This window comes from Panthera onca, chromosome B3 (assembly GCF_046562875.1).
Source record: "Panthera onca isolate mPanOnc1 chromosome B3, mPanOnc1 haplotype 2, whole genome shotgun sequence".
Taxonomy (NCBI): domain Eukaryota; kingdom Metazoa; phylum Chordata; class Mammalia; order Carnivora; family Felidae; genus Panthera; species Panthera onca.
Window position 1 is genome coordinate 81,257,925 of NC_138344.1, and position 15,875 is coordinate 81,273,799.

The window sequence follows — 15,875 nt, forward strand, 5'->3', positions numbered from 1 at the left end:
TGGTTGTTCCAACTTAATCTCCAACCATTAATATAGGGGAGCTGTATTAATACTACTCTGTCTTTGCACTTCTGCTGGGTATGTTGTGGTATCTCACTGTGGTTTTAATACTCATTTTCCCATTGAATAATGCTTATTGGCTCTTTGGATCTCTTTTTTTATGAAGTGTCTATTCGTGTTTTCTGTCTTTAAAAATTTTTTTTTCTTATTTATAGGAATTCATTATATGTTTTGCATGATCCCTTTTCAGATGTATTGCAATTATCTTCTCAATCTGTGGCTTGTATCTTTACTTTTTTAGTGGTGACTTTTGATATAAAATGTTTTGATAAAGTTTAGTTTATCAATTTTTTTTCATGTAGATTTATGTGCATTATTTAAGAAATCTTTCCTAGCCTACTCACAAAAATATTCCCCTGTATTTTCTTGTAGAAGCTTGATTTCAGCTTTCACATTTAGGCCTATGATTCCTCTCAAATTAATGTTTAAAATGGTGTGAAATAAGGGTAAAGGTTAATTATATTTTCATATGAATATCTAGTTGTTCCAATACTTAATTATAGTGGCACCTCAGTTGTAAATCAAGTGACCATATGTGTTATCACTACCCTAATATTTGACAGTAATCTCCATGAGCATCCTACTTTTATATCTTTTTATTAGGATATGTTGAGGACTATAATAATTAAAATTTTCTGGTCATGCTAGTTGAACTTAATAGTTAAATTACTTCTTTTTTCTTTCTAGAAAAGAGTATGTGCAGTTTTAACCCATAACCTTCCATTTCTGACTTTTTTGTTTCATTTATTTATTTTTTCTTTGAAATTGGTCTTGATTTTTCATTTTTCATTTTCATTTTTCTCACTTTTTACTTAAATAACAGGGTTCACTGCTGGCCTATCATTTTGCATGATTACCTTTATATTTAAATACAGCACTTGAGATTTTGAGTGCTTTTATGTTTTCAGTACCAACTTTAAAAGTAACTGTCACTACTTATGTCATAACTCACATATTCTGAACAAGGTATTTGATATGGTTAGTTTCACATACATTACTGTGATTTGTTTTACCTACAGGCTGTGTATATCACAAAAGCGTTGGGAGCTGTTACTCAGGAAAAAATTAAATTGAAAATCAAATTATTTAGAGAGCTAAGAGATGACCAGTTACAGTTTTTTTCATCAGATGCTACAACCTTATAGAGGTGTGATAAATGATTTTGTCATGTGACCTTTGCTTTCTTATAGACTAAATTTTGTGAGTTTGATTCTCAGATTCAGATGATTAGGATGGGCCCTCAGCAGTTCCTTGTATTCCCCGTCCTGTTTTTTACTTTATATTATGTTATTTGGTATGCTCCCAGGTACTTTGAGGAATAGATTTAAATATCTCTCTATGTATTTTCTTTCTGCCAAGAAGGTAATGATAATCTGGACAGTCCAAGGCAAGAGTGTGTTACCTAATGTCTGAGGAGAGAAATTACCTTCAAATTTTAATATTTTTGGTACTACTTAAACCATTTGTTAGTTGATTAGTTGGTTAGGAGTAAGGTATTTTATTTCCTGTGTGAAGAAATGTCTCAAATTGAATTGCGCTTTCCAGTTTCTCTCTTTGGATTTTTTTGTAGTGATTTATGAATAGATATTCTTCAGAATTGTGTTTTGTTGTGTAGATATCCATTCTTGGTCTCATAAAGTAAAATTTCAGGAAGAAAGTAGAGGACTATTCTCTTATATAATATGTGGTCATTTATGTTCATTTTCAAAAATTTGGAGGTTAGGCAAAGAATATTTCTATGGAGCTGATAAGTTAACAAGATTGGATAGACATACATAGTTTTTGAAAATAATAAGTTAGTAAATTAGTTTAGGGAAAGGGATGCACAAGAGTGTGTGTATATGTGTATGTGAATACTTTTTTGAATTGGTTTCTAAAATATGCCATATTTATACAAAAGAAATTGGAGGCAACCAAAATAAAATCATGAAAACAAACAACAAACACCAAGCACAAGACAAAAGATAAGTCTGGAGAAATGTAGAGAAAGGGATGAGAAAACCATATCAAAATATTAAAAGAATAGACGTGGGATCCTTATTTACTCTGAATTCTCAAACTCCAGAAATATTGTTAGGATTTGCCTAATTCTCTATTGGCATTATGAAACCAATGTTCTTTAACCATTGAATAAAGAAATCCCACTTCTCTTTCAAAGATCATGCCATGGTATCATCCACTTCCTACCTGTGTCTTTCCTATTATCTGTTAGCTATATATTTATTAAGATCTATAAAGATCTCAAACTTGACTGTCTATAAATCACCTGGAGTTTTTATTAAAACTGATTCAGTAGGTCTTGGATGTTACCTTATATTCTGCATTCTTAACAAGTTCCGAGATGATATCATTGGACCACATGGTAACTACCACCAAAGATTTAGACCAGAGTCCTCATACTGATCAAGAGCTTTGGAATTTGGCTTATAATCTTTCCACATTGACTTATGCCATCATCCTGGGTCATCTCTTTTAATTCTTTCATTTCAACTTCTATAAATTTTATTTTGACTCCATTCTCTTTCAGCAGTCCTTCCCTATAGTCTTTTGTTACAATTAGAACTTTCCTACCTTTAAATATTATATTTCAGTGCTTTACTTTGAGTTTACCCTTCCAGCTTTCTTACTCCCTTACTTACTTAATGGACCTTGCTCTCTGTTGAATCTCATGAAGACCTTTAAATTTTGACATCTTTACTTTCTCTGAGTTCATCAGTTCCTTCTTTGCTGACCTGAAGTTTGTTGTCACCCTTTAGATGATTTTCTCCTTGTCTTTCAGTTGTCCATCCCTGCATCAGAATTGCAGTTCACTTTCTCCACTTCCATGGTCAAGTTGCTGAATATACCTGAAGGAAAAAACATGTTGTCCAGATTGCTGCCATTTTGTATCTATGGTACTCATTCTCATCTGGGCTCTTAATGCTGCTCTTTTTTTTTTTTTTTTTTTTTTTTTTTTACTTTTTTTAAGATTTTAAGTAATCTCTATGCCCAATGTGGGGTTCGAGCCCACCCACATTCCTGAGATCAAGAGTCACATGCTCCACTGACTGAGCCAGCCAGGCACCCACAGTGCTGCTCTTTTCTAATCTTTTCTAATCCAAAGTCTTTGTTTTGCTTGGGCCTATAAATTTTAGAGAGAAAACACCTCAAGGAACTTGGAAAGAATTTTTTTGTGAGTCCATATAGAAATAAGGATAAGATTTCCTGAACGTAGAAACTCTTGTTTGGTGTGTCACAGTAGTTAACAAATGCAAGAACCCAGACTCCTCAAGTGCCTCTGTGATACTATTCCTTAGGGTGTCCAGAGTATCAAGAGTGAGAATGCCCGAAAATTCCTAGTTTCCCCTACCCCTTCAACACTTGCCTACATATCTGCACCAGTTCTCAATTCCTTGTTCCTAATCTTATTCAAAGCTCAATTTTTATTTTCATAATTTCATATTTTCATGATTTCTCCAGTACCTTCCAGTGTTTGATAACCTCCTTTCATTGCTTTGACATTTAAAAGGGGGAAAAGGTATGAGAAAGAAAAGTAAGAAAAGTCATTATCTCAACTTCTTAAAAGTTTATTTATTTAGAGAGAAAGTGTGTGTGTGTGTGTGTGCAAGTGGGGGAGGGACAGAGAGAGAAAGAGAGAGAATCCCAAGCAGGCTCTGCACTGTCAGTATGGAGCCTGATGTAGGGCTGTATTCATGAACTGTGAGATCATGATCTGAGCCGAAATCAAGAGTTGGACCTTAATCAACTGAGCCACCCAGTCACCCCCCATTAGCTTAAGTTTAATAAGACTACATTCTTGAGAATTTCTGCATACAGAATAGAATGCCTTCTTATCTTAAAATCTAATTTGCACATATTTTACTGATATGGTAATGTCTTTATAAGGGTCATATAGAATTTGTGACTTTATTTTTTTATTTTTGGAAGAGTACAAGTTGGGGAGGGGTAGAAAGAGGGGGACAGAGGATCTGAAGTGGGCTCTGTGCTCACAGGCTGACAGAAGCAAGCCTGATGTGGGGCTCGAATTCACCAACCACGAGATCGTGACCTGAGCCAAAGCTGGCCAGTCAACTGATGGAGCCACCCAGGTGCCCCATAGAATTTGTTACTTTATTATTTAAAAAAAATTTTTATGTTTATTTTTGAGAAAGAGACAGAGCATGACAGGGGGAGGGGCAGAGAGAGAGGGAGACACAGAATCCGAAGCAGGGTCCAGGTTCCACGCTGTCAGCGCAGAGCTTGACATGGGGCTCCAACTCAAGAATTGTGAAGTCATGACCTGAGCCAAAGTAAGACCTTAACAGACTGAGCCACCCAGGCACCCCAGAGTGTGTTACTTTAAAGTATAATTGACATAATTCAAGGTCTGTGTTTGGAAATTGTAAGCTATTGTGAAAATATACTGAATAAAGTGGGGAAAAAAGGTATTAATTTTTAACTAATGTTAGATGTTTTATGTGGCTCTTATAAGCATGTGACTCTAAATATAGGTTATGGTGATATCCTCTATCAGCTCTTTTGTTTCAATTTTGAATTTACTATGCAATTTAAGATTCTGAAGGACTTCTGATGAGTGAATATACTAATTTGTTGATGGAAATGTCTGATTTGCTTGGAAAGTATATACCTCTTGGTAATACATTGTTGTCATGGTACTAATCAACCGAAAACAGTGAGAACAATTTTCCCCAGAAGCAGATAATCCTTGAAATTCTGGGTCTCCATATCTCTAACTCATTTGAAGTATTGAGGGTGATGTTTTAACCAACTCCTTAGAAACTATATTACACTAAATTTTACAGTTGAGTTTAAGACAGAGTATTTTTGGGAGGAGGTCAAAGAAAGAGCAATGAGAAAGGTTAAGGGAATGAAAATATGTGCTTTACTATTGTCAGGCTCGGCCATTACCTTGTTTCTCACCTTATTCAGGTTAAGGATAATATATTAGAAGATTGATGGAGAGACAAACTACTGTCCTTTATTTTGGGGATTGCGTAGCATCTAGATAGGGAGAACGAGAAGGAAGAAAATTTTACTGAGGGGTAGAGGAAGGCAGTGAGAATAAAGTGAAATGAGGGAAAAAATGTGCTCTTTTAGATAGAAAATGTAGATTAGCAGAAGAATTTAAGGCTAAGTAAGAGTTAGCCCGCCTTATGTCATATACATGAATATAAAGGGCCTATTTTGTGTTACAGAGAATGTTAATAAATATCTTATTTGATATTTGTACATTCTGCGTTTAAACAAGCAGTTTGGAAATCTTCTGACTATGCATTTTTGAATAATTGATATTCAGAATACAATTTGTCATCTATGAAGATGTTTGGTGGAGCTGATTTGCATTAAAACATTCATGATGATTCTCAGTAAAAATACACAGAAGCACAAAACAGTTAATTGTCTTTCTTTTAAAATAAATGTCAAGAAAAGCATTTAAAAAATAAGATAAAATGTAGTATTTAAAGAAAATTCTATCAAAATTCAAAATATTTTATAACTACACAGGATAATAGAATTTTATATATTTTAATATATATATTATGTTAGGGATCTTATGGAATCTTTTTTTTTTTTTTTAATTCTTCAGACATAAGAGTATTTGCAAATGAACTCAGACTGCTTTTCAACAGTTTCCTATAGGTTTAGGATAGCTCTCTATTTAATTTTTGAAATATTTGATAGGTGTTTGTAATTTTTAGAATTATATTTGTGTTTATCTCATTTTCTTACTTTGTAGTTTGTTTTTTACCTGACAAAACTGTTTCTTTTACTCTGAATAGTTGAGTAGAGTCCAGTTAACAAGGGCAGTGTTGATGTAGGGAAATGTAACCCAGAGCTATCATTTGATATTAAAAGAAGTATATTCTATCCTGGAACTCAGTTACTATTAAAGTAGCTATATTTATACATAAGTATAGTTATGAGACCTAATGAAGATCAGTAGCATTTGTTTAGCTGTTACCCATAAGTATAGTACATACATGAATGATTCATTATGTGGGAGCGATTAATTTGTCATATTTATCTTACCAGTTAATCAGACATTCTGTAAGTATAATATCAAAATAGGTACCTGTAAAGTTTTTATATGCAGAAATGATTTGTGGCAAGTCAGATATTCATTTTGTGCATGAAAATTTAGGTAATGTATCTTTAGAAATCCTGTCATTCAGAAAGTAATATTAACCATTTTTACCATTAATATTATGTTGTGGTTAGGCTCTTCCTTCTGTCTTAAGCCTTCCATATTTTCCCAAGGGACGCAACCAGACAATTTGAATTATTGATGCTCACTTAGAAATGGGAGAATGGAAAATTAGCTTTTAAAAGATGAATTGGAGTTCCCATCTTCCCCCAAGATTAATTGGTTAATACTAATTAATTGGTTAATGTTTTTGAGGTCTGTTTCTCTATATTTCTATATCCTGGCTGTTTGTGTATCCCTTGTATTTCTGGTGGTCTGTTAGCTGATAGGAGAGATTGCTAGTCAGTCTGGGTTAAAATAATATTTATTAATATCTCTTAAAATTTTTTTAATGTTTATTTATTTTTGAGAGAGAAACAGAGCACGAGCAGGGGAGGTGCAGAGAGAGAGAGAGAGAGAGAGAGAGAGAGAGAGATGCAGAATCCAAAGCAGGCTCCAGGCTCCAAGCTGTCAGCACAGAGCTCGACGCAGGGCTCGAACTCACTAACTTTGAGACCATGACCTGAGCCGAAGTCAAATGCTTAACCAACTGAGCCACCCAGGCGCCCCAATATTTCTTAAAAATTTTAACCCAGCATATCCTTTGTTAATATATATGGGAGGAAAGGTGAGAAAATGAATTGTCTAAGAAAAGAAGTAGAAATTTATCTTATCTGGTGTTATTTTTATTCTAGGAAAAAAAAGCATTATTATTGAAAAATACCGTAACGAGTATTTTATTTCTGTTTCCTGAAATTTTTAATTATCTTCAGTCAGGAGAAAGAAAAAAAAAACAGTAATAAGGATTTTGTTAATATTTATTTAATTTTCTCTGTCATTACCTGATGAGTTTTTCCCCCTAAATCTACTCTTTATTTAGTGTTTCTCATAAACCAAGGTGCTTAGGCCAAAACTCTGGGACTTATTCTTGATTTTTTTTCTTTCCTTTACCAGGTATATGTAACCTATCAGCAAGTCCTCTGGAGTTTATATTCCAAATATATCTTTAATTTGTCTATTTCTCTTCATCTTCTCTACCATCCTAGTATAACCTGTCCTCATTTATTTAGAATACTCTTAAGTTGTATTTCTACTTTCACTCTTGCTTTCTTATATACCACTCTACTCTCCTGATAGTACTCAAAATGATCTTTAACATCTTTGCTTACAAATAACCAGAATGCTAAGCAGCCAGTTTATTATTTAAAAAACTTGAAAATAAAGAGAATCAAGTACTTGTCCTATTTTTCTTACACTATTAAGCACATAGTTGATGAAGGAAGTTTTCCTTTACTAAGGAATTTCAGTTGACAAATAAAGAAGGAATGATACAATTGTAGTGTCAATATTTTATAAGCCCTAATTAAGTAATATAATAGATCTAAGGCAATAATTATTACTGTTAATATATGCATGTAGAGAGAACATATTATATGCCTCCTGATTGGAGTAAATAACGTAAACTATAGAGTAGTTTTGCTAGAAAATTGAAACTGAATCTGGTTAAACATTCAGATCTAACTACCAGTTAATAGAAAATACAGGAGACAGAGGAACATGTTAAGTGACACTATGAGGATGCCATCAGAAATCCAGAGTGTAGAAAACCCTGTAGAATAAGTAACCCAGTTTTTTTTCCCATCAAGTAAATTGTAAGGAAAAAAAAGTGAAAGAATCATCATCTATATATTAAAAGACCAAGAAACTTGTTAAAGCAATATCTGGACCTTATTTGGATTTGATTTGAACCAGTGAGCTTTAGAAAAAATTGATACACAGGGAAATTTGGACACTGCCTAGATAGTTAGTAATTTCAATAAGTTATTATTGAAACTAATGATGTAGGGGCACCTGGGTGGCTCAGTCAGTTAAACATTTGATTTCAGCTCAGGTCATGATCTTGCAGTTCACAAGTTGGATCCCTGTGTCCAGCTATGTGTTGACAGCTCAGAGCCTGGAGCCTAATTCAGATTCTGTGTCTCCTGCTCTCTCTGCCCCTTCTCTGCTCATGCTCTGTCTCTCTCTCTCTCTCAAAAACAAATAAAACATTAAAAAAAATAATAAAAATCAGTTAAAAAAGAAAATAATGATGTAATTATAGTAATATTGATAGAAGTTATATTTGTAAGAAGAGTCCTTATTTTTTAGTGACATATATTAATATGTGTATAAATGAAATGATAGATTTCTGAGGGGTAGATGTGGAATGAGTAAAGATACAAATTAAGCAAGACTGGTCATGAAATGATAATTATTGATACTGGTGGATAAATATATGTGGATCCATTTTGCTCCGTTCTCGTCATTCATACACATTGAAACTTCCTATAATTAAATGTAAATCCAAACAAAAAGCCTTTGCACTTAGACTATAGTCCAAACTTTTTATCTTAGCAGAGTCTACTCAATCTGACTGTACTTAACCCATATCAAGCGTGTTCACCCTTTCTCACATTACACTTGTTTTTTTCCTTTTCCTCAGTTACCCCAAATTCATTCCTGCCTTGGGGTCCTTGAACTTGTTGTTCTATCAGGAACCTTCTTCCCCTAGATCTACAGTGTCTGTCCTCTGTTGGCATTCAGGTCTCATTTCATTTTTATTATTTTTCAGTTCTAGGTTTGTTTGTTTATTTGAGGGAGAGAGCAAGCAGAGGGGAGAAGGTGAGGGAGAGGGAGAGAGTGAATTCCTAAGCAGGCTCCACACCCAGCATGGAGCCCAATGTAGGGCTCGATCTCATGACCCTGAGATCAGGTCTCATTTTAATGTCACTCCAGAACATCTAGCTGTAACAATCATCTCATCTAGTTTTATTTTCCTCAGAGCACTTATCCTGAATTCGTATTTTCTTTTATATTTATTTGTTTATTGATTCTACCCACTAGAGTATAAAGTACATGTGGATGGTGGGAAGATCTTGACTATCCTGTTCACTTTTAAATTTCCAGCACTTTTCTGACAAATATTTTTGCTAAGGCAAATATGATTGGCATTCAATAAATGTTTTTTGAGTGAACCAATTAAATGTTTATGAAGCTGTTGAACACTAAGAACATTATTAATCTTTTACTTTTAGAATATCAACATTACATACATTTATTGCCTAGTGAAAGTATTTAAAATTCAGTTGGCATTTTCATTATTAATGTTTTCAAAGGCTCATATGCAACAGAATTAGCTTTTGTAGCAAACCTTCAGAAAGATTTTAAAAATTTCACAAAATGTCCAATTTTTCCTTAGCATATATTTAAAAATATTTGTATTTTGGATAATTAATGTCACATTTTTTCTAAGAGCTGTTTTTCATATCTACATAAGTAGAGGTTAAATTTTGTGCTATGTGTTTATATGTGATATGGAAATTTGGCAGACATTTCTCATCTTGTGAATAATAATGAAATACTTACAACTATATCTTCCATCAAGAAGGAAACTTGGAAATACTTTTATAGATAAGTGCAGTAGAGGAAATGAGACTGTAAAATTATGAGATATTCTCTTTATTCGAATAGAAAACAATCTATTTGTTAAAAACAAATATATAATATATATACATACATATATAAACAATATATCTATATCTACATATCTATATCTATATATTTCCAAGTAAGTATTGTCATTCAGAATAACTGCTAAGAAAGTTGTTCATAATAGTTATTGAATAAAGTGATATGTTTCACTGACAAAATAATTTTTACCCTAATATTTGTTAGAGTTACATATATGGTGCAGACTGGTGGATTCCCTTCTTGTGTCCTTAGGAAGCTTTCCGTCCACAGCACGATATTGACTGCAGAATTGGGCTCATTTGGGCCATGGCTGAGATGGTTCCTCTCGTCATCCTCCATGTGTGGTATATGGGAGTCTCAGATCATGGCCTTTCCACCAGAAACATGCCATCATCTGTTTCTCTTCTTCACCATCTCCTATTAAATGGTACAAATCTGGGACCTTCTTCAGATTTGGCTCTTTGCCAAAACATATTTTGTTCTAAGTGGATTTGCCTGTTTGTTCTTTTTCTCATTTCTTCATTTATTTCTGTATTCAGTACAGGTTTATTGTGGCTTGTCATGTGGAAAACACTAGCTTTGAGATTGTAAGGAATTATATAGAGATGAACAAAGCATAAAATATTCCAGGGATGTTGCTTTTGGTAGCTTTACTTTTGGAACTTCTCTTTTAGAATTGCCTTTAAAATGAATTTTTGTTACACACATGCCTACATATTTGTCTTAGTTTAGGAAGAGTCAGAGAAACTGAGCCTTTCCTCAGTCTCCCAGGGAAAGAAAGGGTGAGAAACACAGAATGTCACTAGGCCCCTGATGAACCCAGTGATAGAGTCTCACAGGACCTAGTTCCCTACCAAGGGAAGATGCGTATTTTCCTTGTCATGGTCCTGGCCTTGCTCACCTGCTCAGTCTCCAGTTTTTAGAAGTTGTCCAATTCCCACAATGCCCCCTTCCTTTAGTTCTGTAACATTTTCACTTAGGGGAGAAGGCTGCTTACCATCTTGTATCAGGATCCTGAGGGAGTTGTCATCTTGCAGGATGGTGAGGTGAGATCTCTCTAGTATCTTAGCATTTGGTTTCTATCTGTTGTGCTTAGAACCTGAAGACTGGAGAGCCTCAGATACCCCTCAAGAGTATGTTTAACTCCTGGCAGGCCCTAGAGTTTTCTGTGAACTGTCCTGTTTCCTCCTTGGAAAACACCTGCTTGAAAGGGAGCTCAGTCTGGCTTCAAAGTGTCATCTGAGATAAGTGGGTGAGTTGTCTCAGAGGCACATCCAACTCAGATGAAAGTGCCTCTGGGGTCATAACAGGCTCTGGGGGAAGATTTGATTTGTGGGCTTTCATCTCACATATTTCACTCAACTGTTTTACCATTGGGCTTATGGGGTCTCCACTGCTCGTCTTCACAGGTATCCATGCAATGCCATGGGTAGGAGAGTGGGGATCGGAGTCCTGGGCCTGAATAGGACCTTCCAGCTGCTCCTCTGTGGGTAGGTTGAACTCTGAGGTTTGCACCTGGATGGGAGTGCACAGGATGCCTGCACTAAGTGATTGAGGATCTGCCATTCTAGCCAGTTGCTTGTGCAGTGTAGGCTGCACTGAAGTGGCTGGGATGCTCCTGGCTGAGCCGATCTCAATCAGGAATGGAGTGGGGCAGGGCCCAGCCTGAGTGAGGAGAGGATGCTGGGCTCCGATTCTATCTTTGTGTGCCCAACGACTCCAATTTGTTGGTTGATAATTTATTTAACCATTCACTTATTAAAGGATATTGCTGTTTGAGACATTTTTTAAAATTTCATTTAATTTTAATTAATTTATTTATTTTTTTAAATTTGATTTTATTTTTCTTTTTGAAAAATACAATTTACTGTCAAAATGGCTAACATACAGTGTGTAAAGTGTGCTCTTGGTTTTTGGGGTAGATTCCTGTGGTTCATCGCTTATATACAACACCCAGTGCTCATCCTAACAAGTGCCCTCCTCAGTGCCCTACCCATTTTCCACTCTCCCCAACCCCTCCATCAACCCTCAGTTTGTTCTCTGTATTTAAGAGTCTCTTATGGTTTGCCTCCCTCCCTCTCTGTTTGTAACTTTTTTTTTCCCCTGATCCCTTCTTCCATGGTCTTCTGTTAAGTTTCTCAAGATCCACGCATGAGTGAAAACATAAGATATCTGTCTTTCTCTGCCTGACTTATTTCACTTAGCATAATACCTTCCAGTTCCACACACATTGCTACAAATAGCCAGATTTCATTCTTTCTCATTGCCAAGTAGTATTCCATTGTATATATAAGCCACATCTTCTTTATCCATTCATCAGTTGGTGGACATTTAGGCTCTTTCTGTAATTTGGCTATTGTTGAAAGTGCTGCTATAAACACTGGGGTACATGTGCCCCTATGAATCAGCACTCCTGTATCTTTGGATAAATTCCTAGCAGTGCTATTGCTGGGTTATAGGGTAGATCTATTTTTAATTTCTTGAGGAACCTCCACACTGTTTTCCAGAGTGGCTGCACCAGTTTGCATTCCCAACAACAGTGTAAGAAGGTTCCCATTTCTTCACATCCTTGCCAGCATCTATAGTCTCCTGATTTGTTCATTTTAGCCACTCTGACCAGAGTGAGGTGGTATCTCAGTGTGGTTTTGACTTGTAGTTACCTGATGATGAGTGACATTGAGTATCTTTTCATGTTTCTGTTGGCCATCTGGATGTCTTCTTTAGAAAAGTGTCTATTCATGTCTTCTGCCCATTTCTTCACTGGATTCTTTGTTTTTCGGGATGGAGTTTGGTGAGTTCTTTATAGGTTTTGGATACTAGCCCTTTATCCGATATGTCATTTGCAAATATCTTTTCCCATTCCGTCGGCTGCCTTTTAGTTTTGTTGATTGTTTCCTTTGCAGTGCAGAAGCTTTTTATCTTGATGAGGTCCCAATAGTTCATTTTAGCTTCTAATTCCCTTGCCTTTGGAGATGTGTCGAGTAAGAAATTGCTGCGGCTGAGGTTAGAGAGGTTGTCTCCTGCTTTCTCCTCTAGGGTTTTGATGGTTTCCTGTCTCACATTTAGGTCCTTCATCCATTTTGAGTTTATTTTTGTGAATGGTGTAAGAAAGTGGTCTAGTTTCATTCTTCTGCATGTTGCTGTCCAGTTTTCCCAGCACCATTTGTTAAAGAGACTGTCTTTTTTCTATTGGATACTGTTTCCTGCTTTGTCAAAGATTAGTTGGCCATATATTTGTGGGTCCAATTCTGGGGTTCCTATTCTTTAAGATGTTGCAGGACTGGGGCGCCTGGGTGGTTCAGTCAGTGGAGCGTCTGACTTCAGCTCAGGTCATGATCTCACAGCTCGTGGGTTCAAGCCCCACGTTGGGCTCTGTGCTGACAGCTCAGAGCCTGGAGTCTGCTTCTGATTCTGTTTCCCTCTCTTTCTGCCCCTCCCGCACTTGTGCTCTGTCTCTCTCTCTCTCTCTCTCTCTCTCTCTCAAAAAATGAATAAATGTTTTAAAAAAATGTGACAAGACCTACGAAATTGGGTATAAATAACTTAGAATAATTAGTTCTTGAAAGAGCTAGACACTTTACTTCTAGCTTCATGAGTAATTGGTCTTTCCTTCAGTTTGATGGCCAGAAGTAAACAAGTCTTTTCCTGTGGCAGTCATGTCTATAGCACTTCCTCATGTGGAACCCAGGGCCTGCAAACCATCCAGAACTGTCAGTATTGATTTTGGGCACTTCATATTTATGTGAGTGATATGTCAGATGACAGAATTTAATGATTTCAGTTGTTTTGAAAAGAAGAGGACAAATTTGGGGTATTGATGGAAGTTTTGTGGGCAGAACTTTGATGCCACAATTATTTGGTAATTTAAATGCAACCAGACCCAGTTTTTACAGACATGTTGATCCTGTGTATAGGAACCTCTGTGGTTCACACTGCTAATGGGTGTGGATAGCCCTCCACCAAGGCAAGAATGTAAGTTGGGATTTTATTTTTATCACAAAACATTTTTGCATTTGAGCATCTGATTTTAGAGCGTATGGTTTTTTTGATTTATAGATAAATGCTGCTGAGCTTAGTTTATATATAATGCTTGTCCAAATATCTGTCACAAGCCTAAGATGATGGCTGATTGAAAGAGTCTAGCTAGCTGAGTAATGTTTAACCGGTTATTCTTGAGTTTTCTTCATGAATCAGTTGTGTAGCTCTCCTTCACTAAACCGTGAAATTTATACTCTGAACTTTCATCCAGAAGAGTCTGTGTAAGAAACATCTACATCTCTACTTCTTTTGAAGGTTGATGGAAGAGGAATGGGACAGTGAGGATGGAGGTTACTGTCATTGAAAGGCAGTATATTGTATGGACGGACTATGGGCTGTGGTGCCAGAGGTTAGTAATTCTGGTGGTGGAAGGATGTGAAGGGTCTCTTTTGATTGTCTCTGTGTTTTCCAACAAAATAAGACACTTATTCAGTCCATATATACCTGGCACTGTGGTTGGCCTTAAGGTACAAAAGTAAGACTTGTCCTCTGCCCTTAAAAGAGAGATTCACTATTTAATAGTAAAATATTAGTATGACCTTATTGCTAAGAAATGATTTCTTTCAGTTTTGTTTTGTTTGTGTCCAAGTTTTAGCCTTAGTTTTTCTATTGTAAAATTTTTTTTGTGATCCCCCAATCCCTGTCTGTTTTTTCATGTGTTGATTGGGGAACTGAGAAAAAGGGGGGAGATAGTGATTGATTGATTGATTGATTGATTGATTTAGGCCAAAGATCTTATGTTGGGATTGTGTATGTATTTCTTTACTCTAATTTAGTTTATGCTGAGAGAATTTCAGAATTACTGAGAGTGTACTTGATTCACAGAGTTAATTCCTTACATTCGGATGGTCTTGCTTGCTATACCAAAGTAGCTTGGTCAGAACTTTAGCCTTTAGTTTTGTTTGTTCATATATACCTAATTTGCTATTTTAAATGCAAGAATCAAACATCAGACTATGCCTGTTTTGATGTAATTCTGTAAAAGTACACATTCATCATATCAAAATTATTTCTTCAACTGGAAGAGAGGAGGATTATCAAATTAAAATGTGACTTAAAAATCATAATCTGATTAACATTAATCTGATCGGTACCAAAAATTTTTAGGGGCACTTGGGTGACTCAGTCAGTTCCACGTCCAACTTCAGCTCAAGTCATGATCTTATGGTTCATGGATTCGAGCCCCGTGTCAGGCTCTGTGCTGACAGCTGAGAGCCTAGAGCCTGCTAAGGATTCTGTGTCTCCATTTCTTTCTGCCCCTCTTCTACTCATGCTCTTTCTCTCTCTGTCTCAAAAATAAATAAACATTAAAAAATGCAAAAAAAATTTTTTTAAACTGATAGCCATGAAATATGGAATAAAAATAACTTATCTGGACATTGGTACTGAAACTAAGGCTGCGAAAATATGTTCCAAATGGTCTGTGTATATCAATATTATTTTATTTGAGAAAACATAGCTTACTAAGTAGCTGGTTTCTATACAGAATACAAGTTTGTGTTGAGTCTTACCATGAGCCAATTATTTTTCTTCTCTTTTATGACATGGCTTATACTTTCTACTCTGGCCTGTATTTTGTTCTGTATGTGCCACTGGTGGCAGGGATATATCAGGGAAAATTAGATTACAAGTCCTATTGATTTATAAATTTTTGGCATAATTTTTGTTTGAGAAGGTTATGATGATACTTACCTAAGTAATATTAGTTTTTTCATTGTATAGATAGCAAAGTGAGGTCTAGAAAGGTAACTTTCATCCAGATCATAGGTGATGTACTCAGTTTCATGAGGGCAGGAACTTGAGATATCTTGCTCACTGCTGTATTCTCAGTGTCTAGAACAGTGGTCGGCACATGTAAATGTTGCTCTTAATTTCTCAGGGTTAAACTTTGTACTGATTATTCTCTGTACCTACTTAGGTGTATTCTGACTTTAAGAATGTATATTAATGTATAATCTACAATATTAAGATAAATATGAGCACACCAGATACCTATATATTCAGGCAAGAACAACTTCTAGATACATTGCCACGTTCACTTGCTCATAAGGGTATAAGATTATTGTGAACAAGCCTAGATATA

General features: G+C 35.6%; 1 protein-coding gene and 1 pseudogene across 5 annotated transcripts in view; one reads left to right on the plus strand and one right to left on the minus strand.

The window, feature by feature from the left end:
- NUBPL (NUBP iron-sulfur cluster assembly factor, mitochondrial) overlaps positions 1-15,875 on the plus strand; it is a 222,669-nt gene that overhangs the window by 149,694 nt on the left and 57,100 nt on the right. Inside the window, exons 1-2 of one of the 5 annotated variants that reach the window (XM_060619463.3) lie at positions 12,564-13,726; positions 14,048-14,141. The exons of 3 other annotated variants lie outside the window; for them this stretch is intronic. In XM_060619463.3, the coding sequence (XP_060475446.2) occupies positions 14,112-14,141 (30 nt within the window). In that variant the 5' untranslated portion in view covers positions 12,564-13,726; positions 14,048-14,111. Of the gene's footprint in view, positions 1-12,563; positions 13,727-14,047; positions 14,142-15,875 lie in introns of those variants that run through there. One more of the 5 variants, XM_060619464.3, reaches the window with a different exon arrangement.
- On the minus strand, positions 10,597-11,664 carry LOC132668466 (cell division cycle-associated protein 3 pseudogene; annotated as a pseudogene).